Source organism: Trachemys scripta, chromosome 21 (genome assembly GCF_013100865.1).
Source record: "Trachemys scripta elegans isolate TJP31775 chromosome 21, CAS_Tse_1.0, whole genome shotgun sequence".
NCBI lineage: Eukaryota > Metazoa > Chordata > Testudines > Emydidae > Trachemys > Trachemys scripta.
The window spans coordinates 15227979-15255193 of NC_048318.1; the positions used below are offsets into that span (position 1 = coordinate 15227979).

Consider the following 27215-nt stretch of genomic DNA (forward strand, 5'->3'; position numbering starts at 1 on the left):
CATATGCAAACACATACATGCCCAGTGCTTATACACACTCACAAACGCTGCTCTCTAGGGGTTTCAGAGATTTTAATCACCCGCTGAATTTTTTTGTTTTTCCATGACCTTATTACAAAAGATTTAGCAAAAATAATTCCACTTAGCTGCAGCTCGACCTGGAGACGCAGGATGTGTTGAGAGGTTAGGGACAGTGGTCAGAGGACGCAGGGAAGGAGGGGGGAGGGATACACCGTACAGAGAGAGAGTTCCATATGGCACTGTCAGTAGGAGACACTTCCACGTGAGTGCCCGAGCTGCGTCTGGGGGAAGCACCAGCTCCGGGTACCTACAGTCCATGAAGGACATGGCATGGTGGCAGGAGAATGTATGAAACCAAAAGGGCTGCACAAACCCTAAAGTGCCTGATGTGGACATAATGGGAACCAGAGACTGAGGAGAGGGGTTCCAAGCGGCACTCCCTGGGGTGTCTGAAGGTGGGATTGTTAATTCTTGTGTCATGTCACCCACACAGAGGAGCTCTCGGTCACTCTCTGCTACAGCCCTTGAGCTAGCCATTTAGCACAGGCCGTAAGATCTACAGGTCTCAAGTTGATCTCTGCTGCTTATGACCTACCCCGGGGCAGCACCTTATACGCACAGGGAAGGTGACATTTCCTCCACATAACAGTCAATGGCTGATGAGCCTCCAGGCTGTGTGGCCCAAGCCCTTGTTCCACATTTCCCTGGTCCCTTACCCCAGCCTGGAGAAGGGAGCTACAGGGGTCTCTAACCCCACCGCCTCCTCCATAGGAAGGTAGCATCAACTACCTGTATTGGAGAAAGAGAGAGAGAGAGAGCACAATGGCTCCACCACAGAGCTCACTGGTGAAGACCTCAATGCACGCTCAGGTTGGCCGGAGAGCAGCAGTGCATCTTTCCCCTTGCCTCTCCCCCTGCTTGCACCAGGGACATCTCCGGATGCAAAGCAGCAGCACTCGTACTTGGGGCAGACAAGTGGCTGCACTGGGGTGTCTCCTGTCACTCTGTGTTGGGGAGGAGCTCAGATACCGATCTGGCTCTGGAACTCAGCACTCGTTTCCTCCTCTGTGATGTTGGGGATGCCCAGCCTGGCCAGGGTTTCCTCACTGGGACTCTCATCCTGCAGGACATCGTTCAGCTCGGCTGAGAAGCAGGGATGCACCAGGTGGTCCCAGTACAAGCTCAGGGTGGACTGGTCCTGACGTTCTATCTCCTTCAGTTCGTACATCTCCTTGGCGCTGGCTGCTGGGGTCTGCACCTCAAATGTCTTCTCAAACCTGCTGTAGTCTACTCGAAAGGCTCCTTTCTCCAGGGTCATGCAGGGCTCGAACCGATATCCCCAAAGGATCTCGTCCTCTATGTAAGAGGTCCGGGCTTGACATGTCATTCCTACAGTGAGAAAGAAGCACATGCAGTCAGGACCATTAATTGGGCAGGTTGTATTGCAAAAAGGGATACAGAATGGATTCATGGGCAGAAGACAACTGCTGACTAATGGGGTCAGGCGGTAACTTTGCCTGGGGACAGGTCATCCCATAGCTGCAGGGTTTCTTGCACCTTCCTCTGAGCCAGCTGGTACTGGTGAGTGTTAGACTCAGGATACGGGACTAGGTTAAACCCTGGATCTGAACAACCTGGCAATTTCCATGTGCCTGGTCAGCCGCTGAAGGGTAAGTCTCCTGTGCTGAATGGGTATTTGCGCAGTTACTGAGGCACGTGAAATGTATATTTAGGTTCAGACAAGCACAGTTGGGAGAGCCAGATAAATACCTGTATTAGAAAGGAGCAGACAGTGCTAATCTGTGCACCAAAACCAGGACATTTAACCTAGACTGGACACTATATTGATAAATATACAATAAGAACCCAGTCCTGTGCTGGTTCCCAGGGCTATGGACTAGATGAAACCAAATCTGTCTGCTGTGTCTGTGATTCTAGGCCAGCAGGGCTCTCTTCTCAGCCCAAAGTTTGACCTATCCTAGGATTGCTGTCTGACTCACGTAGACTGACGGTAGCTATTTAGTTTTCCATATACATGTTTGTCTCCCCAATGTTTCACCATGAAACGAGGCTAGAAATAATTCTACCTGGAGGATAGACTGTAGGGAACAATCGTGCACTGATCCCTGGTAGCGACTAGATCAGTTACACACTAGGAGGGGCTTTGGGGAATGCCTGATCAATACTGTCTCCAGATTGCAAGGGGTGATTTCCTTGCCCCTGATAGAGGTAGCAAGGAACTAGGTCTGCAAATGGTTCTATTGTCCCTGCTAGAGAAGATTCATCCCGGGGCCTCAAAATAATACTTGTGAAGCACCAATATTTTTGCCTTTGGAATGGGCCAAACTGCTTTATAAGGCGGCAGGTTTTCCCAAACTTTCCCTCTGGGAGAGGAGACACCCAGGTCCCTCTACCGCCCCATCCCCATCTTGCACAAGTTTGAATGGATGGGAACTGGCAGCTCATGTTTTTAAATCACCGTTTTTCTGACTCTAGGAAAGCCAAAGCCCAAGAGCTAAAGACCAGCAGAGGGAGCCCAAATCCGCTGACAAGCTATTTGGGAGCGATGAAGGATAGTACAGCAAGGGCGGCAGAGGGAGATTGAGAAAGGGTGTGTGCTCCATGAGAAGTGTGTGCATGTGTGTATGTGAGAGAGAGAGAGAGGGAAGAGGTGGAGAACTGATAAAGAACAACAAAAAGCAAGGGTTTTTAAAAGGGATGGAGGGGGGAAATGAAGCTTAACCCATCAAAATGAAAATTTCATATCAAGCAGCTGGGTACCATCGCATTAAATCATCCATCCACAAACCTGTAATTAACACAGTTCCAATGTCGCCAATCCCAAGTCAGCCCCTTCTCCCCTCGTGCCCCCCCCCCCAAAAGAGAAAAAGAACACGAGATGGGCTTAAAAATAAAGAGATTTTTAAAAATAACCAATTTCTGGATTGTTCAAGTTGTCTTCTGGGTATGGAATCTCTAGGGTGCACAATTTCAAGCTTTTCTTCACAACTGTGAGGGCTAAAAAGTGGGTGTTTATACAAACAGAAACTGAGATTCTCATGTAATCTCATGATTCCAATCTGGGGCTTTAAGAATTGTCTCCCCACCCCTCCCCCAAAAAATCATGAGAGTTGGCAACAACTGTAACAGTTCTTTCCAGTGAAGAGACACAGGTGGGGAAGTTGGTGGTCTTCATTGAATCATACTAGTCTCTTCGACACGCATGTTAAGTGTTTGGGGGATATTTTCTCCCTCCAGTAGCTTCCTACCATTTTTAAGTGAATGTCATGCTAGTGAAAAGGGCCAGACTGACCCCTCTGGGTCCTTGGGGAATCCACAGCAGGCTTCCTCCACATCAGCTCAACACTGGGCTACAGTCCCGAGCTGGAGGGACCTCTCGTTAAATGGGGGAGAAGGGAGTTTAATCTCCCTGGTCCGCAGCATTTTTGCTGAGACTGCCAGCAAGGAGGTCAATCAGTACCAGCTGCAATGATGGTTTCTGAAATGTAGCTCTCTCTCCACTGATAAATGGACTGTGCCACCCCTGGGTCACCTCATGGCCTCCCAGTAACCATTCGATGGCCATGACCTTTGGTCACTCACTTGTGCCCAATTCATGCCAGTGACCTCCAGGGGAAAGGTTCAGTCCCGGTCTCCCCCTGAGCCATCTGGCTGATGAGCATGTTCTGACTCATTCTTTGTCTGCCAATGTAGCATCCTGAAAAGACGCCGCGGGTTGACTGGGCCATGGATTGTGAACTCCCTTCACACCCCTAACAGTCGGGGCTGAGGGATGTTGCACCAGCAGCCAATACAGTAAGTGGGGCTCAGAGCAGGGTTACCTGACAGGCTGCTGAAAATGGCTGCAGCTGTACAGGTGGTAACACAGAGGCAATTTTCTTGCTAACACTGTGTAGGATTTAGAGCTCCGTGACATTTTTTGACCGAAATATTTTTTCCAGTGGGGAAAAAAAAGGTTGATTTGGTGAAACAAATGTTTTGTAGATTCATGTCCGTTTCACTAAATTGTTCATTCTGAAAATAACCCCCCAAAAACATTCAGGAAAAAAAAAATCAATGTTTGGTTTTGACATTTTCAAAATGAAACATCTCCCAGCTTTTCAGTTAAAAGGAAATTTCAAAACAAAAAGTTGCTTTGAATTTATTTTTGTTTAAAAAAATTAAAACATTTAAAAATGCTCAGAATCAAACAGACATTTACTGGTGGGTCAAATGTTTGACCCGAAATGATTTTTTTTTTAAATTCTTTGAATCATTGAAAATTTTTTAAAGGTTAATTTTTGGGCTGACCTGAAATGATTTGTTTCACCTTTTCAAAACTGTCAGTGAACCAAAATATCTGGTTTTTGCCCAGCTCCACCTAGAAGGCGAATGGGCATTTCCTGCAGTACCCCCTGCACCATCTCTTTTCAGGACAGCCTGTATCCCAACTACTCTTTTCCCACTCTCCCGGGATGGTGCCAAGGCTCAGTGTAACGTGTGGGATCCAAGTCCGCCCACCTGCCCTGTGTGGGCGGGAGAAGCCGTTGGTGCCAACGGCTGCCTGGGTGGTTGGTTTTGCATGTCTTTCAAACACACAAAATCCATGACTCAGCTCAGTATGTTAAGCAACTGTTTAGGGGAACGCAGGGATGGAAATAACCAAGCTAAGTTCGTGTCATGCCGCATCCCACCTCACTGCAGCAGGGGGACAGACCATCTAGGCTGGTACCCCACACCCTCCACCTCAGTACAACAGACCAAGAGAGCAACGAGTGTGGGATCTAATCTGTGGGACTAGGTTAGGTGACTGGGCCATTTAGTCTGATATGGCACCTCCTGTTGGAGCAGATCACACTGCCGGGCCCTCTAGCCCCCTGCCCCGCCAGCTGTCTCTCTGAGCAAGACACCAATGTCCTGCTGCCCCAGATCACAGCAACGGGTTAATAATACTCATCACCTCCCAGCTCTCCATCTTCAACACACTTGCAGACCCTACTGACATCTCCCCCCAAACCCAGTCTGTGAGGCAGGGAAGTCTCATTGTCCTGAGCAGGGAGCTGAGGAGGAGAGATTCAGAGACTTGCCTGCGGACACAGAGGGAGGGAGTATTAGAACGGAATGTCCTGCCAGTGCTGCACCCTGACTCCTGTGGCGGCCATTACCTGATAGTTTGGGAAAGGAAGGAAACCCAATCACAGCGCCCCTGGGTCTAGTAGTATGGAGCAGCCCCTGAGTGGGGTGAGGATAACACCTTCCCAAGCCCACTTGGGGTCTGCATACCCTCCTCAGCACCCACCTGTGGCTTCCACGATGCCCTCCAGGATCACAATGATCTCAAACTGCTCCCTCTTCAGCGACTCTGCTGTCATTTCCCAGAAGGGGCTGTGGTCATTGATGACATGGCAGATGATCTGTGGCTCCACCAAGAAGAGCCTGTCCTCCCCTGTGTCATAGCCCAGGTTCAGCTCCGACTGCTCCAAGGGGATGAACTCCCCTTCCTTGGTTTGTCTGGATTTGATCAGTTTGGCCCTTATTTTCGCATCCACCATGTGGCTGTCCCGGAGGTCGCCGATGCGGAACATCAGGCAGAGTTTCTCATCCCGGTGGGAGACAACGCTCTTCTTGCTGAATATTAAGGTCTGGGCGCGCTTCTTGGGCCTGGAGATCTTGACGAACATGCATCCCACCATGAGGGCATCTATCATGGACCCAACGATGGACTGGGCCATCAGCAAAATGACGCCCTCAGTGCAATCGGCTGTCACAATCCGGGAGCCATAACCAATGGTCCTTTGACTTTCCACGGAGAAAAGTAAGGCAGATATGAAATTGTCCACATTCTCGATGCAAGGCTTCCACTCCGGGTCTCCTATGTGGTTGACGTCATCCCTAATCCAGGCATCGAAGAAGTAGATGATGCCAAAGACCACCCAGGTGACGATGTAGCACATCATGAAGACAAAGAGGAACCAGCGGTACTTGAGGTCCACAATGGTGGTGAAAATGTCCGACAGGAACCTCTTCTTTTCCTGGATGCGGCCCAGATTCACCTGGCACTTGCCCATTTTGGTCACATAGCGCTGCCGCTGCTGCTTGTTGGCGGAGCTGAACTGCCGATCGTCGTCCATGAGCTTGCAGCGCCGGTTCTGAGGTTTCTCTGAGGGGGTCACGGAGACAATGCTCCGGGTGGGCGTTTTTTTCCGTGCTGAGTTGGGGATGTTGGGCACACTGAGAGCATGCCGTGGGTACCACCGGGTGTTGATGTCCCGGAGTGGAGGCAGGGGATCATTGCGCGATGCCCGGCGGTACTTGGGCAAATCTTCAGTGTTGATGGAGACGCTGGGCCGGTGCTTCATGGGTACCACCGCACCTGTGCTGGTCTGCTCCACCATACTGAGTCTCCTCTGAAGGACTGATCTGTCATTGGGGATGTTTGAGCCACAGGAGTGGGGCACAAAGTTTGACATCGGGGCATTTTTCTTTTCAACCGCAGGGTCTGTTTGCTGTTGGCTCTCTTCTGATAGGCCCATAGGGATGACCATCATTTCAGGCTGCAAGGGGAAAAGAACCAATCAAGAGAAATGCACCTGTTTTCCCTCCCATCCTTAGTCTGTCTGGTCTATTTAAACCTTAAGCTCTTCATGTGTATGGTACAGCACAATGGGGCCCCAATCACAGCTGGGCCACTAGGTGCTACTTTAAACACACACAATTATTAATACACGTCTATCCCGATATAACACAGTAAAGCAGCGCTCCAGGGGGACAGGGCTGCGCACTACGGCGGATCAAAGCAAGTTTGATATAACGCGGCTTCACCTATAACGCGGTAAGATTTTTTGGCTTCCGAGGACAGCGTTATATTGGGATAGAGGTGTACTGATAGCAGACTGAGTCCCCAGCCCTCACCATGAGAGAGTTAAATAAAAGCCTCATCTCTGTGATAAAGCCTTTCCCACCCCAGTAGCAGCATCTGTGCAGGAACAACCAATGACTGACATCTGGTCTACACTACCCCCCTAATTCGAACTAAGGTACGCAACTTCAGCTACGTGAATAACGTAGCTGAAGTTCGAAGTACCTTAGTTCGAATTAGTTCGAACTTACCTTGGTCCACACGCGGCAGGCAGGCTCCCCCGTCGACTCCGCGGTACTCCTCTCGGCGAGCTGGAGTACCGCAGTCGACGGCGAGCACTTCCGGGTTCGACTTATCACGTCCAGACTAGACGCGATAAGTCGAACCCAGAACTTCGATTTCCAGCCGTCGAACTACCGGGTAAGTGTAGCCAAGGCCTGAGGAGACTAGAGGGATAGGAAGTAGGAAGCAAGAGGTAAAGAAGGAAGGAGGGAAAACTTCAAAAAACAACACTTAGATACCTCTTAGCTGATCTATATATGTCCAGGGTAGCATTAATGGGTATTATACATATGGTATTAATACCATATACATTAGATAGATACGTTAGACAGATTTAGAGTTGAGAAGTTACATTAGCTGAATCTATTATTCTCTCTCTACAGTTCTGTTCACCCATGATGTCAGGTATCCCACAGCACTTTGCAAAGCTGAAGTCAGTTTTGGCATTAGAAAATAGGAAGCCTGTCAAGGCCAAGACACATGAATAGTATGTCCTAGCACAGGTTGGGAGTACCTCTGCACCCAATTGGTTTCCAAGGATCATATGAACTGGAACCATAAACTCCCTGAACATTAAATCTCACCAAATGAGGGTCAATCCATCCTCATCATCATATCCACTCATTATAATCCACACCCGAACATAGCCACATTATGAACTTCATACCCTCATATCTCAATGTCTGTACTTTTAACCCCAATCGGGGATATTGCAGATTATGTATTCCTCATGCCACTTTATCTTAAACCGAACTTTGCACCCTCGATAATCTGTATGTTATTCCCTGATAATCAGAAACATCTATGCTCAAACTCTCTTCACTATTTTTTTTAACATCTTAATAAAATTTTTAAATCTGTTCCAAAGCAGAGATAAGAAAAGTGCAGAACAAAAGAACAAGTTAAGGAAGTGTTGCCACCTGGTGGGTTGGATTTTAGTGATGGGTAGAAAATGGTGTAACTTGAAAAATCATACTGTAGATACTATTAGCTGAAATACCTATCTTTGAAGCACATCTTTTGCAAGATAAGAATTGCTTTCTGGAAGGAGGGTATGTATGTCTCCTTGTCACATTGTACTGCGTTGTCTCTAGCCAAGAAATTTGGCTATTTTGGTCCCTTGAACATTTTTAAGAATGAACTGCAAGTGTAGCCAAACAATTGGCTCCACCTTTTAGTCAATATACCATGGTCCTGGCTGCAGCCGATATTATCTGTATAGCGCCTTTCAGCCAAAGGGCTTTGCAAACATATGTACCTATCTAGCATTGCTGAAATGCAGCCCCCGTTTGGGAGCAACATGGCGGCTGTTTTCCAGCTGCCCAGCAGCACGGGACAGGAAGTACAGAAGAAGAATCCTGGATCTATTTGACACTGGGCTGGGGGTAAAGCGAGCGAGGCAGAATGAAATCACCCATGATTGGAGCTAACACACCCCTCAGGTGTGTCAAGAACCTCTCAGCTAAAGGAGATGGGGAGAACATTGTCCCCAGCTGGGCTGGGCTGTCCCATTGTCTACCTTCCTAGCTATGTGGGTACAAGAGTGATCAGGACTCAGCAGGATTGTTGTGGGAGATGGGGTGGGGCAGGATTTCTTCGTTGCTTGCATCAGGCTGGGCTGCATGTCAAACGGAGGTGCCCAGCCTCGCCATGTCCTTTAATGATGGGAGCAGCCTTACCTTCTGAGGGAAGGCGCCATATCTGCTGGTGTCCGTCGGGGGCCGGGGCAGGTAGGCAAGCATGTGCTTGGCGGTGGGAGTTTGCACGGGGGGGATGGAGTTCCTCCGGCTCCGAGGCTCCTCGTACTTCAGCCGGCAGCCGCCGATGTTGTTGCAGACACAGAGCCCGTTGTCCTGCTGCAGCTCCATGCTGCTGCTGGCGATGGGCAGCACCATGGCTGATCGGGGGCCGGGGCGCTACCCCAGGGCTTTGCACCTTCTCCGGTGGGGAGTCCTGCTGGGTGAGAATATAAAGAGGGGGGTGATTTTAACGAGTGAGTGGGCAAGTTCAGTACCAAAAGCCAGCTCACTGTCAATGGGGCTGGGGTCCTCATTCCAGACAGTAGTACATGTACCCCGTTCAGATTCAGGGTAGAGGGGAGCCAGCCTGGCTTGGCAGAGCCCAGGTCCTCACCTCTGAGCATGGCTTAGTGCTGCAGACACACCCCTGTCTCGCTGACCGGAGCTGGGTGCACTGGGGGGATATAACAAAGGCTGTCCTCGGTCCCTTGAGGCAGCCTGCTCTCAGACTCCAGAGAAGCCCCTGAACTTGCAGAGGCTGAATAGAGTCTGAACCCAGCATTCCTGAGCTGGGGGGAAGTTCAGCTGACCTGTCTGTCTCTAGCTAGCTGCTTCTGTTGCCCTTGTCACTGCAATATCTAAGTGCCCCACAGATATCAATGGGTTTATCCTTGCATCCCCCCTGCAAGAGAGGGAAGGATCATTGTCCCCATTTTGCAGATATGGAACTGAGGCCCAGAGAGAATAAATGATTTGCCCAAGGTCACACAGGGAGTGTGTGGCAGAGCTAGGACATGAATCCATGTCTTCTGTGTCCCAGTCACTTGTTCCAATTGCTAGACCACAGTCTCTTGATCTGGAAATTGCTGAATATCTCCTGATAATCACTACAAGAGACGGAAGCATGGGTGCCCTGAGATCCCTTAGAGGGGCTTGATTTTCAGATGGTAGGCAGCCTTCACCCCTTTCTGAAAAACAGGCACAGAGAGGCTAAGTGACTTGCCCAAGGTCACACAAGAAGGCTGTGGCAGGACAGGGATGGGAATCCAGGTCTCCAGGCAAATGCCCTAACCCCTTCCTCTGTAAGGGAAACAGTTATAGCCAATTTCAGGGCTTGTCTAGCCTAGGGAAATTTGCACCAATGTAACTATAATGCTGTAGTTATACCAGTGCAAAACCCTAACGGAGACACTTCACACGGAGCTTCGGCACATCCACACGGGAGGCTGGCACTCAAGATAGACAAGGGGAGCAGCTCCTCAGTGACTGAGGAGCCCAAGTCCCAGGAGCCTAGAAGCCTACGTCCAGTGACTTTCAGACAGACTCCTGGTACATCTACCCTCCCAGTGGCACAGCTGCAGCTCCATCCCCGGGGTGTAGAGACGTACGACAGCCACGGGAGGGGTTTTCCCTTCACTGTAGTGAATCCACCCCCTTGAGAGGCGGCAGTGAGGTGGACAGAAGAATTTTGCCATCGACCGAGCTGAGTCTGATTGGTCGATCTCACTACGCCGCACAGGGCACGTGACATTTTTCCCAGCCCTGAGCGACGTAGCGAGGACGAGCCAAGTTTTAGGTGTAGACCAGGCCTCGGGCTTCTAGGGGACAGCTACACTGCAAAAAACAAAACAACAAAATGCGACAGCACGTCTCAGAGCCCAGTTCAACTGACTTGGGCCCAGGCTCCAGGGCTAAAAGTAGCCGTGTAGGCGTTCCCGCTTGGGCTGGACCCCAGGTTCTGAAAACCAGCAAGGGCAGGAGGACTCCGAGCCTGAGCTCCAGCCCAAGTGGCAACGTCTACACGGCTATGTTTAGCCCCCTAACGCGAGCCTTGCAAGTCTGAGCCAGTTGACCAGGGCTCTGAAACTTGTTGCTGTGGGTCGTTTTTTTGCAGTGTCGACACAGGTGCCCAACTCACTTTTGAAAATGGGATTTAAGTGCCTCAGTCCCTTAGATCCTTTTGCAAATGTTACCCTGGGCCTTACCCCAGCACCAATGTTTGGGTCCAGTCTCTATGACTGGGGAGCCCTGACATGTCCCCCTCACCTTCCTCTGCACATGTGCTAAGGCTGTGGAGCTAAAAGCACCCCAAAAGGCCTCAATGAAATTCACCAATAGTTCGCCCCTCGTGCTGCCGCCCAGTATTAATAACACAGAGCATCTGTCCTGAACTCTGAGGGAGTAAGCCAAGTCCCAGATGAACTGCGGACTTTTCATTAGCACACAAGCAGCACCTTGCGCAAGATCCAGACACAATCTGGCGGGGGGAGGACACAACGTGGGGGTTGGAGGTGGATTAACAAAGCAAGACATAAATCCCCAGCAAATCAGTCCCCCGAGCTTGTCATTCTGCATGATTGCTTCGGTGGAGGGAAAAAAAGGGACAGGCCATTCACTAATGACAGCCCCGCTATTTGCCCAAAGCCATAGGTTAAAAAAAAGAAGGGTTTCATTGATAGATCTCTAAATCCTTTGCCAGCGTAGTGACGTCAATGGAGCCACAGCGCTTTGTCTTGAGATCACGTTTCACTCACTCCCAAAAGTTGTATTTATTTTAACAGAGGTTTTCATAGAAAGGGAAGCTGGACCCAGCCCAAACTGCTACTTAGAAATACAAACAGCACCAAGGAGAGCAAGACAAATGTCACAGCGGGCAGGTCACAATGACTTTGGTGCTTGGTTCTGGGTGAGAACGGCAGGGTTTGCTTACATTTCCTCCCACCTGGAAGCCTGCCATCTACAGAAGCGTGTTTGTTAGAACCAGTTTGTTTTAAATCCAGATCTACCTAACATGGGCCGTAGCAGAGTGGTTCTCAACCTCCTCTATCCGTCTATGGTTCGCATACGGCACCAATTCCTGTGGTATCTGAGCACTTCACAACCTTTCCTGTGTGAGACAAAGAGGTACAACACCCCAGCGAGGGAGAGAAATGCTTTTATCCCCATTTTAGCCATAGGAAACCGAGATACAGAAAGACTCTATGCATCCGAAGAAGTGAGGTTTTTACTCACGAAAGCTTATGCCCAAATAAATCTGTTAGTCTTTAAGGTGCCACCAGACTCTTTGTTGTTTTTGTAGAAAGACTAAGTGACTCGCCCTATACAGTGGGGATCCCATCCATGATCAGGGCCTCGATTTGCTACCTTAGTTCAAATCATCAAAGAATGACAGTTATTGCTATTAGTAATAAAAACACTTAGCACTTAACAGGAACACCACCATGGACCTAGCAGAGCTCTCTCCACACGGTGTTTCCAAACTGTCCTTGGAACATTTGCTAATTGCCAAGCGTATTGGTGTTTCAAGTCCCTCCCAATCCTCCCGGTTTCTGACATCCCCCCTCCCCTCCTCACTGCCAGGTCTGCAGGATTAGGGGTAGGGCTGTGCGGAGAACTCTACTGGCAGCCTCCAAGCTGTGCCTGGCAAACATTCACCAAGGGCCAGGGCCAACCACCTCCCCAGGAGCCGCAAATCCCCCATTGTTAGTTCTTCAGGGCTCCATCCCATCAGCAGCGCTGCCAGGGGAGCCTCAGTTCAAAGGCACCGAAGAACAGACATGAGAGTCTGGCCCCCAGGTGGCTCTGGGGATTTGGGTCTGGCTTTGAACCTTGTGTTGGGGATCCCCCCCACCCCTGCCAGCAAAGTGTGTTAAGATAATGGATTTACGGCAGAGCTGGGGCACAGAGTTTGGGGTGAGAGGCTGGGGGGTTTCAGTGCACTACCAGATGGCTAAGCCAATTATGTGACATAACAGCATTGCACAAGCTATCAAAGCAGGAGGCGACTGCCTCCCTGGGTGCTTACTGTCCCGCCGAGGCAAGCTGGCCTTCCCCAGGAGCTGCTCTCGGGTCTGTGGGAGGTGGAGAGTGGGCAGAGTCTGGCAGTGGGTAGTTTGGCCCAGGCTTTGCCCTGCTTTGATTCTAGTCCGTAAACTAATTCACGTGATGTTTGTAGGGACAGGCCTCAAAGCAGAGCACTCCCATCCTGCAGTGATGGGCACTGACACGCAAACCACGCTAGACAGGGCTGGGGGCAGATAAAACGGCGAGGAGCACGGCTTAATAAGCAAGCTCCTGATGTGAAAGACATGGCCAACAAATATCCCCGAGTCCTTTCTCTCTCTCACTGTTTGCCCATCTCTGGACGTGGGTGGGAGGAAGTCTCTCAGGCTTTGGGGTGGGTAGTTTACCTCAGAAATAATTATCGGCCTTAACTATTCCCCTCTTCTAGGCCACAGTGGCCAGCTGAGAACAGACGTGCAAGCGTGGCACACACATCACTTCGAAATGTGCCTCTCCCGCTTGGAAAGGTCACGCTCTAGGGGTCAGAGTGGCAACTGCCTGCACTGCCAAGGAGGTAATTTTCTTGTAGAAAATTCACTTTCTAGGGCTGTCAGAGAAGGCAGCATGGCCTAGTGGACAGAGCACTGGACTGGAAGTCAGGAGACCTCACCTCTAATCCTGCCACTGACCGACTGTGTGATCTTGGACCAATCACTTCACCTCTCTGTGCCTCTGTTTCCCCTGCCTCCATTAGTCTATTTAGACAGTAAGCTCTTTAGACCTGGCAATCTGTTTTGTACAACACCTAGCTCATCAGTGCTTTGAGGTGCTGCTGTAATCCAAGGGCTTGTCTGGACAAACAGCCAGTGCGTGGTAAGCTAGGATGTAAATCTGCCTGTTGCATGCTAGCAGTTCATGTGAACCCTGCCACCGCACAGTAATAGTTCCCGCTTTGAAAAGGGAGTAGGTCAATGCACACTAGGGGACTGTTAGTGCGTGGCAGCAGGGTCCACACAGACAGCGCGCGGCAGGCTAGAGCACTTCACATTGAAACCCAGTTTGCGGAGCACTAACTGTTCAAGCGATACTGCCCATCCAGCTCTAACGTGTAGCAGAGGGTTACAGCTAACACAGTGTTACCAGTTTTAAATTTCACTTGTGCACCCAACGAGGTCAATGACCTGTAGAACACAGTAGATGCTCTGAACTAGACAGACCTGTGTTGCCTCCCTTGAGGGAGTCCACCACGTCCCCAACAGAGCTCTGAGCACCAGGCCAAACCCGGCTTAACCTCCCAGATACACCCCATTACTGAGGCCATGAAACACTGGTCGATGTGGGTCTCCTGATTCACACTGATGTGTTACCTACCAGGGACTGATCTCACTGAGCTCCTGGTCTCTACCCACCCAGAGAGCCAGAGGCCATCGTAACCTTGGGTCCCCATACTGGGTGGGAGGGGGCCCAGGGCAAGGTGATTTCCCTGCCTCTGATCGGATCACCCTCTCCCTGGCTGGATCACCCATGCTGGACAGGACTAAGCTGGAATGACCCAGAGTTTGCACCGCATGTCAGGGGGTTAATAAGAAATTCCCTGGTGGGAGAAGTGCTGATCCCACTACGATGGCAATAGCCTGCTACCCTCCCTGGACCACGCAGTCTCTAGACTCAAAGTATTTTCCCAGAGGAAGATATAAATATGTCCAGCAAAATGGATCCTGACTATAAATCCCTTTGGTGAGAGGCGCTGCCTCCTCCTGTTTGAGTGGAGGCCCCTGAGCTCCCTTCTGGAACACACTCCCCTCATGGGACGGGGGCTTGTCCCAGGCGGAGGGGGAATGCTTTGCGAGAGCCCCTGGCCCAAACGCTGGTGGCAGGGAGCTGTGCCTGGCAGTGGAGGTTGCAGGTCAGGGCACAGACTCACTGGCATGGTAGCTTAGCCCCGTCTGGAGCAGAGGCTCCTACTCTGTCATGCCACATGGTGATACCAGTCCTGCCTGCCAGAGAACCAGCGAGCCCACAGGGAAATTCAAACCAAGCCAGAGGGCAGAGAACATGGAGGCCATAACTACCTGTGTGTCTAGGGCCTGACATGAGCCCATTTCCTTGTAGGGCCTGAGCTCCTTGCAATCATTCATGTATTCATCCTCCCAAGGCCCCTGCGAAGTAGGACAGGGCTATTATCTGCATGGTTTGGATGGGGAACCGAGGCACAGAGAGGCTAAGTGACATGTCCCAGGTCCCACAGGCAGTCTGTGGCAAAGCTGTGCAGATCTCCTGAGAGTCAGAGGCACAGGAGCTAAAGGCAGCGGGTTAAGAAAAGGCCAAAGGCAGCAAAAGGGCTGAGAGGGGATCAGGAGAAAATTCTACCTACACGGGAGGTTTATGTGGCGGGCATCTGCAAACAGCAAAGCGATGTGAGGCATCCCAGGTTGGCAATGCCAGATGGGAAGGGCCACCTCACGGTGAGGACACAGGCATCTGCTCTCCCACCCTGCCAGCAGCCAGGCAGCACTGGCGAACAATTGGCTTGAGCCACGGACTGTTGTGTTCTCTGCTGTGGCAAAGGGAGACCTCAGCAGCACCCATCTTCCTTGTTCCTATCACCGTAAGCCTGGACAGGCCCAGGCCCAGCTCCAAACAGCACCTCAGCCTCTGAACATTTACCAGCTAGCGTTAGAGAACTGGGCTGGGTTGGGAGCGGCTTCCCCTCGGCCAAGACCCTGGGAGCCTGGCTGTGCTAGCCTCATCTGGGACTTGCTCTTCGCCCCACTCACTGAATGAAGAAAGAGCTCAACTCAGTTTCCCTGCCCCATCAGTCACTCCTGGCTGTAAAGTAACATTCACAAGATTCACCGTCCCCTGCTTATGTTTGAGAAGGCAAGTTGGAGTCCCAACACCCTCCCCTCCACATCTCCTTGCTGAGAATGGTCATCTCAGCATTGTGCTTCAAATCCAGCCCGTCCCACTCGGCCCCAATCAGCTTTGAGCTCCTCTCTTTCACATCCAGCTCAGCTGTTTCAGGTTTAATCCCAGCAAGGCAGATATTACCAAATGCCAAGTTCCTGGAAATCCGCCCTGGAAAGTGAGGCAGCAAAACGCCAAGCCGTGCTCAGGTGGGAGAAGGGCTCGGCTGTACCCCCAGCATTAGCTGGTTTCTCTATAGTGCCCCAAACCAGTTACCATCGTGATCAGCTTCAGACACAAAGAGGGGAACTGCAACTGGACTTGCAGCGTGAAAAGGGACAGAGCCCTTCTGCTCAGACTCACATACAGAGCAGCTGTGCGTCTGGCTGTTAGAATGTCCCCTCTGGCTCTTTGCCGTGTTGGTCCCAGGATCTTGGAGAGAGAAGGTAGCTCATATCTTTTACTGGCCCAACTTCTGTTGGTGAAAGAGACAAGCTTTCAAGCTGAGACAGAGCTGAAGGAGAGCTCTGTATGGGCCTGAGTTACCAAGTGTTCAGGGACTTGCAAGCTTATTCATGGGGTCCCTGAAAGGAGACAGAGCCCCCCAACCACCTCCAAAGCCAAGGACACTCCAGCAAAGCAATGGGCAGACAGGGCTGGCGTCATTGGTCATTTTCTTTAGACTGTACGCAGGGAGTGGGTCTTCTTTGGGATTTGGAAAATGCCCGCCACACTTTAAACAGCTACTGTCATCGTCTGGCAGAGCAGCCAGCCTGTCTCCTCTCCACATGATTAGCCTGGCTCCTGGCTACTAATGAAAGTCCTTCCCCACTAGCTGTTTGGCTAGAGTGCTGTTGGGTTCTACATACAGTCATTTAGCGAGGTGTTCGAAACCAGAAAATGGTCCATCTAGCTCTGTCTTGTCTCAACAGTGGTCAGTACCAGCAGACCCCGGGGAGAAACGCTTTCCTGTTCCCAGGTTTTGACTGTCTAAAGTAAATATCTAGCCCTCATTAAGATCTGGCTACGTCACAATCATTAATATATCACAACATCCTTCTGCGGTAGGGAAGTGCTATCACCCCCATTTTACAGATGGGAAACTGAGGCAGAGAGGGGCTAAGTGACTTGCCCAAGATGACACAGGAAGTCTGTGGCAGGGCAGACAATTGAACCTGGATCTGCTGAGTCCCAGGCTAGCACCCTTCCAATTCCTCTGAGATGCTGATCAGTTTATGCCCTGAAGCATGAGGATTGATAGCCCCTGTACATTTCTATCCCAGCTAGGGGCAGATTTACTTTGAGTTGCTATTTAAAATTCTTCCAAGGGTCAGAGTCACCCCACTGGTGGAAACCCAAGGTTGGTAGGGAGCTGGGGTTGTTTTCCCTCCAGCCATGTTCTGTCATTCCAATGTGGATGGACTGGGCCCAAATATATATTTGGGGAAGGATTCTAGGCCACATATAACATGGGCCACGAGACACATTTCAAACCTCGTAAGAAAGGAAGAAACTTGCCACACGAACTCAGTCTGTACTTTAAGCTGCTATTTAGGGAAGTGCCAGGGAATTGCACCCAGGTTCTAACGACTGCCACTAATGCAATTGCCCAGTATCCACCTGTCCTGGCAGGACAGAAGCAGCAAGCTCTGTTCAGCCCTTGGTCTTGCCCACTATATACTAAACTAAGTGGTGAGCTACAAGTTGCTTGGGACCAAGCCAAGTTCACCAACCTGCGGAGTATTTCAGAGCCCACAAGGCCAGCCCCTAAGCTCCAACAGCATATCTTGACTCAATGCTGCCTATGACCTGGGTTCTATAGCGTCTACCTGACAGAGAATCAGCTGGGATTACAGGGGAGGTGTCCCCGCACTGCACCCCACGGAAGCCAGGCACTCACTGGTCACTCAGACAGTCAAGGAATGCAGTGCTGCAGGTGGAAATGGCCAAACGGGGGAATTTTTGGTTTTGCTCCTCGATGTGGTTTTGAGTTAGGGCAGTTTGGGCCCCAGATTGCAGGGGTGGGGTGACTCTGCCTCTGATCTCCCTCCAGGCAGCAGCCAGCTGCAGTTTAGTCTAGCTGCCCATCAGTTAGAGACAATCCACGTTCCCTCCAGCACTGCAGAGAGGCCAGACTGGCTGACACTGGAGACACTGGTGTCTGAAAAGCCTTTTGTGTAAGTGTCTCCCAGGGTGATGCCGTCGGCTTAACAACATCCCTGCTGCACAGGGCCATGCAAACCACTCTGTCTTGCCTAGTGGACCCCACTTCTATGCATCATCTTCCTCTGGCCGACACTTAGAGCCCCGAATGCTTTGTGCAGCTCCCTTCCCCAGACTCCCATTGCAGAACGGACTCATGTTACAGATCTGCTTGAGTTTTCCTAACAGAGGTCGGCTCAGGCATTCGTCCTGGCACCTTTTCCTTGGGACAAATCCCCCCAGACTGGTGTTAGCTAAGAGGACCCCTACAGTAACCATGCAATAGCAGCGCAGAGCCCACAGCCTGCAGACTTCGTGGGAAGCAATGCACCTACCTCATCTTTCCAACTGAGTGCCCGGCCAGGGCAGGAACAGGCGAGCCCAAGGTGTGCAACCCCTCTCCTTCCAGCCGACTCTCCCACCGACCTTCCCGACGCAATCCGGAGCCTCGTCACTGGGCTGGGGCCAGCCTAAGGTTTGGAATCCCATCCGCCTCCACGCATCTTCCCATCAGTTCTGGATGCAAATCCTCTCGCAGCGCGCAGGGTAAGGGAGCTCGGCGTCAGCTTCCAATCCCATTCTGGGAGAAGAAGGTCACCCGTTAATCTGTCTCAATGACACGCAGAATTACCTCAAGATGATTTAATCAGGAAGGCTTGGGCAAGGAGGAGACATGCTGCCTGGGGGACGCTGGAGCCTGCAGGGTTAATCTCCCAGGGCTTCTGCTCCAGCGTGTGCAGCACACAGAAGGGGGCTTCCCCTTCCGCCGGCTTGGAGCAAAACGTTAGCTAACCCCTGGCCCAAGGACCCGAGCCTGGCTCTGCCCAGCACCGCACTGACAGACAGCCGACAGATAGTTCTGGCTAAAGCACTGTGAGACAGGACTCGTCGGTTCTACTTCTAAGACATTAGCAGTTATTTATTGTTTGTACTGTGGTAGCACCTACTAGCCCCATTCTTGGACCAGGACCCCACTGTTCTAGGTGCTGCACAAACCCCTGGGAAGAGCCTACCCGGCATTTCCCCATATGTGAACTGTCGGATAACACCGACCTCCCAGCAGGATCGCAGAGCTCCGCGCACTCCTACCTGTGACGCTGGACGGTGCTAGAAAGGGGAAAGGACTGAGACAAGGAGTGCTGGGGAAAGAACCGTTCTTCGGTTTCTAATAGGGGATCAAACGGGGTCACAGCATGGCAGGTAGCCCCAGTCACCCACTCCTGAGACGGCGTTGTAGGCTCAGCCCCTTCCTGCTCTGGGATTCCTCAACACAGCTCTTGCGTTCCCTGAAGGGAGCACGATGTACTGTCTAGCACCCAGAAGCCCTGACCAAGATGGGCGCCTCCGCCACCCAGAGGAGGACACGGTCCCTGCCCCAAAGAGCTCCCAGTTCAGTTAAAAACAAGATGCAGCAGGTGAGTAACAAGCCGCAGTTAGAGGAGGGTCGCGGGGCAATGGCTGTGCTAGTACATGGTCTAACCAAAAGCATAGCTCGGGCAAGCCCCTGGCCCGCAGGGCAAAGACTAGAAGGCATTCCCAGCTCTAATAAGGAGTTCTGCAAGGGGGAATTTTCCCTGCTCTAACATTCATGATGCCACCCATCAGGGACTATATTCTCTCTCTGTCTTTGGGTGGGAGGGGTCAGCTGTTGCTAAGAAACACAACCCCTCAATTCCCCCCACAATGCCAGCTCTCATCAGGTCCATAAACAAAGACCTGACATTTTGTGACTGTTTCATTCAACCAGGCGATGACATAGCATAGGCCTGTCCAGCGACTCTGCTAATGATTCAGGCTCTAACACCACCGTGTTGTGTTGTCTGGTCCTGGTAACTAACAGCTTGCAGCCTATCAATACCTCCTCAGAGCAGCGTAAGCCACATGCTACATTTAAACCTAGTTCCCTACAGAGAGAGGGTTAAAAATAGCACAGGTAGCGTCCCGGTTATAAATAACTGCTTAGCCAGTGCCTTAAACGGCTCGCGGGCTATTAATACAGTAGTTTAATCTCTCTTAGTAACTTGCAGTCAGAGTTCAGGTAAACGATGTCTGAAGACATCAAATGCATTCTTAATTTACAGGTCAGTTTGGAAAACAATACAATTCCCCCCATCCTCCTCCGGTTAATACCTTGCTGGTATGTTTAAAGTTTAAACCTACCCTCCCAAACAACAGTACGGAGACCTGCATGCACTTTAGGATCATGGGGATGAAGGAGGCCCTGGAAATAAACAAAACAGTCCTGGGTAACATGTTTCCTAGTAAGCGACAATCCCGAGTGTTCTGCCTCCAGGGATCGGGCCTGGGATGGATCGGCTGGATTCAATGTTCAGTAAGTCAAATTCGTCCCAGGTCGGTAGCAACTGGAAGTCGCCACCACCGTCTGCTCAGCAGCCTGTGTGAAGTGAAATCCAGTTCCAAAGAGCACATGTCCACATCCCACACACCGGGATGGGGGCCCTGAGGACAGAAGGGGCCAGGGAGACAGCTCTCGCACCAGAGGGGTGCCTTCGGGTTAGGGATAGGTCACGTTAGCAAGGGGCAGGGGGAAGGAAGAGGGGGTGGAAGCTTGCACTGCTGTTGCCTGTGCTGGAACTGTCCCACGGGTGCCGAGGGATTCAGTCCCCTGGTCCGCCCCCTTCCAGTAGCGCTGGAACGACCCACGCTGTGATGTCAGTGGCAGAGAGTGACTCCCAGGTTGCTCTCAGATGTAGCCCAGTGACAACTTGGGGGTTGCTTCCCCTTCGACAAGCCCTGACAAAGAGCAGCAGGAATCTCTTGCAGAGATCAGGAGAAACCGCTCCCCCTCCGGCGCTCCCTGCACGCACACTCTGGGCCTTAGGACATTTGCTCTAACCAAACAGCTGCCAAGCCCAGGCCCCATGGCCCTGTGCCAGAAGAGAATGCAGAATTTCCTCCCCTTGGGATTAGTGAGATCCCAAGTCACACAGCACAAATTGGGCACAGACCCAACTCTTACAGTGCAGCAGGGAGCTAAAGAGGGCCATGGGTGTGCAGTGCCATCCCCGGGGGAACACCAGGCCAGGTCCCTTATAGCTGTCCCAGGTGAACGCTGAAGGTGCCTTTTGGAGGAGGGAGATAGTTGGGTTGGTTTCGTCGCCCTGGCCAACAATTCCCCTCTTCTCCCCGGGTCCCAGTGGCCCAGGGCTGCCCCTGAGCTCAGAATGGTGGGGGGGGGGTTTACATGCACTGCGGAGGGGGTGCACCCCAATGACGAGTGAGGTGCCATGGAGGATGAGAAGCCTGCTTCTCTTCATTCTTCAGCAATAGTACAGCCCCAAGAGGCTGAGCCAGCCCCTCTCTGCAGGCGTGGGCGGGTGAGCGAGACAAAGAGCCAAAATGTCAACGCTGCAAATGAAGTGACAGGCAGCAGGGACTGAAAAATGAAGAGAAACAGGCTTCTCATGCGCCATGCATGTTCAATGGCACTTACACGTCACTGGGGTACGTGCACCGGGCCAGTCCCCTTTACCTCTCCCTGTGGCCCGGGGGGGGGGAGGGGGGGAGATGCACCTGGAGCCGATCTCTCTGCCGACGTTCTTGTGATCACAAGTGGAGTAGAAGACATCGCCCAATGCATCGGTATGGAGGATTTGCTCGGGAACGTCCTGGTTCTGGTGCCTTTGATCTGTCATGCAAAGAATACAAGAGACTTTGTGAACAGCCCTCATGGTGCCCCGGAGGATCCTGGCCACGCCCAGAGCCCTTGGGGAAGACAGGGGCTGGCAGCAGCCCCTGCTCCCCGAGACACTCCAAAGGGACAGGATTGGAGCATTTTGCCGTTAGTAGAGGTTGGGGAAGAGTCATAGTCTGTGCAGCTAGAGGGAAAGATCCCAGGAGACCCCAGTTAAGCAGCCCCCCCTCTGGGGTTTCAGGTTTGGTTTGTACAGTCCAAAGAACACCAAAAAACGAACCCCCAGCACAGCCTCTGGTCACGTTCCCTGCACGGGGCATCAATGCTTCAATAGCAAACACAGTGCATCAGCTTCTAGGCAGCAGCTCCTCCCCCCCTTCCCCCAATGCTCTAGGCGGTTCTGATCTTCACTGAGCTCAGCCGCACGTCATGACATCCCAGCTGGGCAGCATCACTCTGGCCTGACTCTGAGAAATCCTGCAGGGATTTGACTCCCCCCAAAACACGTGCCACGTGTGTGCCCATGAGCCGGGGGAGGAATCTCTGCAGAGACCTGTCCTCCCTCTCCAATCCCAGCTGTGCCTGGCCTTTTGTTCCCCACAAATTGAACCCTGACAGTGACAAAGGTTGAGCTTTCCTAAGGGGCTGAAGGGAGTTTGCATCCCAAATCCAGCTGAAATTCACCAGGGAGTGAGTGCCTAACTCCTTTAGGCTCCTTTGAAACCCCCTTGCCAGAGCCATTTCCCCCAGTGGCCGGAGGAAATGACTCCCGCATTGCTGACTGCAGTGGGTGGAGGAGCTGCATTCCCCTAAGACGGCCTGATCTGGTTGCCACTGACACCAATGGTAGTTTGGCTTTGGACTCCCATGGAAGCAGAGGGGATTCAGAGCCAGCTAGTGTTCAGGCTGGATGACTATGCACCGCCGGAAGTTGCCGCAGTTTATGGATTCAGGTCACACCTCACAAGCCAGGCAGAATGACAAGTACATGCCCCATAGCCATCTCCTCACCTGACTGCATCCAGGGAAAGCAGGAACTGTGCCGCACGCTGGCCAAGGGCCGAGCCACAGGCTCCAAGCTTTCCTCCCACATTCAACAGCAGAGGCTGGTGGGAGCAGGAAAGCAGCGGCGCTGGCAACTGAGAACAAACCGAGAGAGAGAGAAGAAAGAAACCCTCCCAAGGAGGTTAGGAAACGGCTTATTTACCCAAAAGAATGAAGCTAGCAACTATTCAGACTAAACAAACACATTTTTTTAAAGTGCTCCATACTTTGCCGGAGGGGTTCAGTTGTCAGCTCAAGGGTTTGTTACTGTGGGGGTTCCCATGGCTCCAGCACAGGCATCTGGAGCATGAGGGCAGTGCCTTTGATTGGGAAGAGTGCATCAGTCCTCACCGCCCCGTTGGCATGGCCCCTTCAAGCTGCTTGCACCAATGCCAAACTCACTTGGCAGTTACCAAATAGCAGCCACCGGTACCCGCCGAAGGACAAGAGCGCTTGGAGCCAGACTTTCAAAAAGAGCTTAGCTCCCATTTAGGGTCCTACGTAAGTGGCCAGATTGTCTAAGGAGCTCGGCATGCTGGGTGCTGAACTCTTCAGATGCTGGGCGCTGCTGGGGACTGAGCACCTTAGAGAACCTGGCCCCAGTGGTGGTTGCTGAGCCCTTGAAAATCCAACGCAAAGCGGCAGCTAAGCTAGCCGAGTTTTCCCTTCGGAATTTCTGCAGCACAAAGGCTTGAGCCTGCAAGATGCTGCGTGCTCTTCAGCCCGCAAAGGGCCCCCAACACCTCACAAAGGCAGGCCCAATGGCTTCAGTGTGCCAAACACAACATGGGAGCCAGTCCAGGAGCTTCAGTTCCACTGGCTAACTTCCAGTCACCAGTGGATTTTCAGTGCTGAGATAACTTCCCACCATCCACACCTAAAAACAAAGGTACTGGAGGGGGAACCAGACATGAACCACTGACACAACTTGTAAATCCAAGCGGTAGAGGATCTAGGACTAAATCCTTCAATTGGAGTTGGAAGACCACAGTATCCCCAACACCACCACCACAGTGAAGGAGACGCAGTAATTTACCAGCCTTGGCCCTTAATATCCTTCTTGATAACAAAGGAGGCAGACAAGTGAGAGATTAGAGTCACTAATCCCCCAATAAAGACAGAATTCTAAAAGCTGGACATTGTGTTCCCTTTATATGTCTGTGCACGGAGGGACAGATGGGGAGTGAGTGCAAACAGAAACTTAAGACCTTCCCTATGACGTATTCCATCATTTATTTTTTAAACAACAGGGTATTTTATTTCAGCAGCAAAACATGTCCTGTACCTAGGAGTTCCTCAATTCTAATCCCAGCTTTGCCTCCAACTCCCGGGATAGATTTGCACCAATCTGTGTCTCAGTTGCTCTGTCCCTTAAATGGGGATAACAGCATGGACCAGTCACTGGGTTGTCGTGAGGATCAATGCTTGCAAAGCATTTCCTGAGGATGTGGTGTGCCATTAGGGTTTAAGTCCAAAGATGTGGTTGCAATTCACAGAACCTTCTGGGATCCCACTGAGAAAGAAGGGAAGGTTGGGGCTCCACAACACTGTGGTCTCCCCTTCTAGATTGCCTGACATTTGCTGCTACCTGAGGTATTTCAAAGGCAAAAAGCTGGCTCTTTGGGACCCTATGAATAGGACATGGACAAGTGTTTCCGGTGGCAGGGCAGATTCTGCAGCCTCTGGAGGAAGAGTGGGGAAGGGTTCCGCCATAGATGATGGAGTTCCACCATCTCCTTGGACACAGCATCAAGCCAGAAGCCGTTCACCAGCTGGGGGCAGGAAGAAGGTGGCCACCAGTGTGACGGATGTTTTGCCTTCCTTGGAAGCAACAGTTGGTGACCATTGCTAACCAGTCATTCGTCAGGCTGGAGTCGTTGCTGGGTAGGGGAGGGTGGACCTGGTGGGACCAATAATAGAGTAATGCAAAAACAAACAGATAAATTTTTCTGATTGGGAGCTGGTTCCCATTCTCCTTAAATGATCTCAGACCATCGGCTCCCTCCCTCTGGCGCTGTCTGGTTACAAAAACCACGACACCGGCGAGACAAAGAGATAAATTCAAACAGTTGTTTTCAAGTATATGTATCAAAGAAAGTTTCCCTAGTGGTTAAAGCAGCAGGACGGGGAGTCGGGACTCCTGAATGTACAGCTGTCATTGACATGGGGTGCGACCTCAGGCAAGTGAGTTCGCTCCGTTCTGCCTTCATTCCCCCATCCGGGTAAGGCAGCCGGCTGTTCCTTGCCTCATGCCCAGCACCCTGGCATCAGATCCCAGAACGTGCTCCCCATCTCCCACTAGAGCAGATTAAAAGGTGTAATTCACCAGAGTTTGTAAATGGCCTCGAGCTCCTTGAAGGTTAAGTACTTCAGTTGAACGGATCGCTGTCATTACGCTTATTACGAAAGTGCTGCCCAGCCGGCAGCCTTTCCAACACCCGCCTTGAGCAAACAGGTCGCATTTCCCCTCTGCATGCCAAGTGAGCCCCGGGAGATGCAAATGCCGGGATTTCTCATAAAGGCCTGCCCACAATTGATTCCTTGCTGTGGCATGCCAAGCTCCTTTGATATTTATTTAATGATTGAATAATGGCCAACACTTTAAAAAGCCTCTGAGAATGGGATAGAGTGTCATTCATCAGGCTGGAGTCATTAACGGGAAGGGGGGAAGGGGGGGGGGAAGGTGTTTGGCTCAAGTATTCCACATCTTCTCTAGCTGTTCAAGGGTTCTTCTCAACACCCCATCCCAGTCGTTCTTGGAGCTACCATTTGTCCAGAGGTACTTTCTCTGCCAAGCCTCTCACTGCAGGGTTTCTGAGGCCTGGTGGGGGCGGGTTAGTCAGTCTTTTGCTAAACCGTCTTGCGTATGGAGTGGTGGCCAGAACAAAATGGGACTGGCTGCCCGTTGTAGTTAGGTAGACTTTAGAGCACTGTGACACAGTCTGCACAGACAGCCAGACCCTCCTCTCCCCCACCGAACCTTTTTTTAGGGAAAACTCCTCTCAGATGTGTTGTCTGAGACCAATCTGACTGCACCAGTTCCATTCTTCCTCTCTGCATTATTGTACTGCTCTCCACCCGGCACAGACCCCCAGTTCCTCTGCCTCCTTCTCTCAACATTCCCCTTCTTCTCCCTTCCCACATCTGCTCTCCCAGTTCTGTCCTGCTTTTTCCTTTACTCTGCTTCCCTCTCTCCCCCTTTTCATCAATGGTGAAATGCACTTCGGTTGCTCACTCCACCTGCCCTCACACCTGGCTTCTGGAGGAGTTGTTTCATGGCAGGATCAGCTGGATAGGGAGTACAGATAGAAAAGTCAACGGAGGGCCTTTTAAGTATTGCTCATAGAACGGACTTTAACCTTAAAAAGCCTGGCCAGCCAGGCCAGATGACCGCCAAGTGAGGAGCACTAAATGATTGGAGAGAAAAACACTTGACGACCAAGCCTAAGACCAGACTTGATCCGAGTACCGCAACGTCCATCCCTCAGTAGCTGAATGCACGGTGGAGACCCACTTGCATGTTGGAATCTCAGCCGCAGTGATCAGGAGATCCTCCCAGCCTGTTGGCAGCAGCTGAATCTGCCTCAAAGTGCTGGGCTATGTTAGTGCGTTTTGTTTGGGACCCACACTGCAGTAGTTGCAGGGTCCCACAGCTGCTGTTTTCGTGTATGCTTACGTATTGTGGTAGGGGCCGATCATTTGATGCCCTACTGCACAGCACTGAATTGGCTGGACTGCTAGAAGGCACTCCTGCCAGAATTTTTTTTTTTAATCCAGTAAAACCAACAAAACATGAAAATAATTGTTGCCACACCCAGGAATTAGTGGTATAAGTTTGAATTTCCCCCACGCTACTCCTCTGAAAGCTAGAAACAAATAATAGCTCTCAGTCAACAGCCCGTCAACTGAAAGAACAGATTCATGGAAACCTACTCTGTAGCACAGCTTCAAAAGAGTTAATACCAAAAGCTTCTGCTCAAACACCCAAATTCATCTTGACCGGCACACAGCTCACTCACACAGCACCAGCATGGCTTGGAGCTGTAACACGAAGGTTCACCTGGGAGGAATATTTCTCTCATTCTTTGGATGGGTCTCATCCTGCGTTGCGACTTTTGTGCCACTCTGGAAGAATCTCAACCTGGACTTGAATGAAATGGAGATCTGGACCATGGGGCTTTGGCAAGTCTGCGTAATGCAAGAGGAAGGTATTATGGAGTGTAAAAGCTATGAGTCTTTCTTGGCTCTGCCATTGGACCTCAGGGTGTCCAGGATTTTGATGTTCCTCTCTAATGGATCAGGACTTCTTGGATTCTTGATCTCCAGTTGTGGGCTAGACTGTTGCAAGGCCTGGGAAGAAAAAACGGCTCTAAAGAAACAACTAACGCTTTGCGGAGGAGTGATTTTTGGCATCTCAGGAATTATGACCCTCATTCCAGTTTCCTGGCTCGCCTATAACACCGTAAATGAATTCTGGGATGAAACTGTCCCAGAAATTGTACCTAGATGGGAATTTGGGGAAGCAATGTTCTTGGGCTGGTTTGCTGGATTTTTCCTTGTAATAGGCGGGCTGCTCATCATCTGCTCAGCCTGTTTGAAAGGGACGGAAATGCCAACAATGCCTTTAGCAGCTTGCCGTGAACCAACACAGGTGCAAGATCCATTAGCAATGCGACACTGGAGCCAACATTCACACCCCAAAAACGCTGACCTGGTAATCTAA

General features: G+C 51.3%; 2 protein-coding genes across 3 annotated transcripts; one reads left to right on the forward strand and one right to left on the reverse strand.

Annotated features, from left to right (window-relative positions):
• Positions 1-452: 452 nt before the first annotated feature.
• Positions 453-20175, reverse strand: LOC117868661 (G protein-activated inward rectifier potassium channel 4-like). Of its 2 annotated transcripts, none has more exons than XM_034754797.1 (4): positions 18129-20175; positions 8842-9115; positions 5321-6575; positions 453-1410 (listed from the first exon to the last, which is right to left on the reverse strand). In XM_034754797.1, the coding sequence occupies exons 2-4, from the start codon at positions 9055-9057 to the stop codon at positions 1043-1045; spliced, it is 1839 nt and encodes a 612-aa protein (XP_034610688.1). In that variant the 5' UTR covers positions 9058-9115; positions 18129-20175; the 3' UTR covers positions 453-1042. The 2 variants fall into 2 exon arrangements, with proteins under 2 accessions (XP_034610688.1, XP_034610687.1); XM_034754796.1 differs by having other exon boundaries at positions 8842-9118.
• Positions 20176-26463: 6288 nt separating this feature from the next.
• CLDN25 (claudin 25) lies at positions 26464-27215 on the forward strand. Its single transcript, XM_034754718.1, has one exon. It carries the CDS (start codon positions 26523-26525, stop codon positions 27213-27215), a length of 693 nt encoding a protein of 230 aa, XP_034610609.1. The 5' UTR covers positions 26464-26522.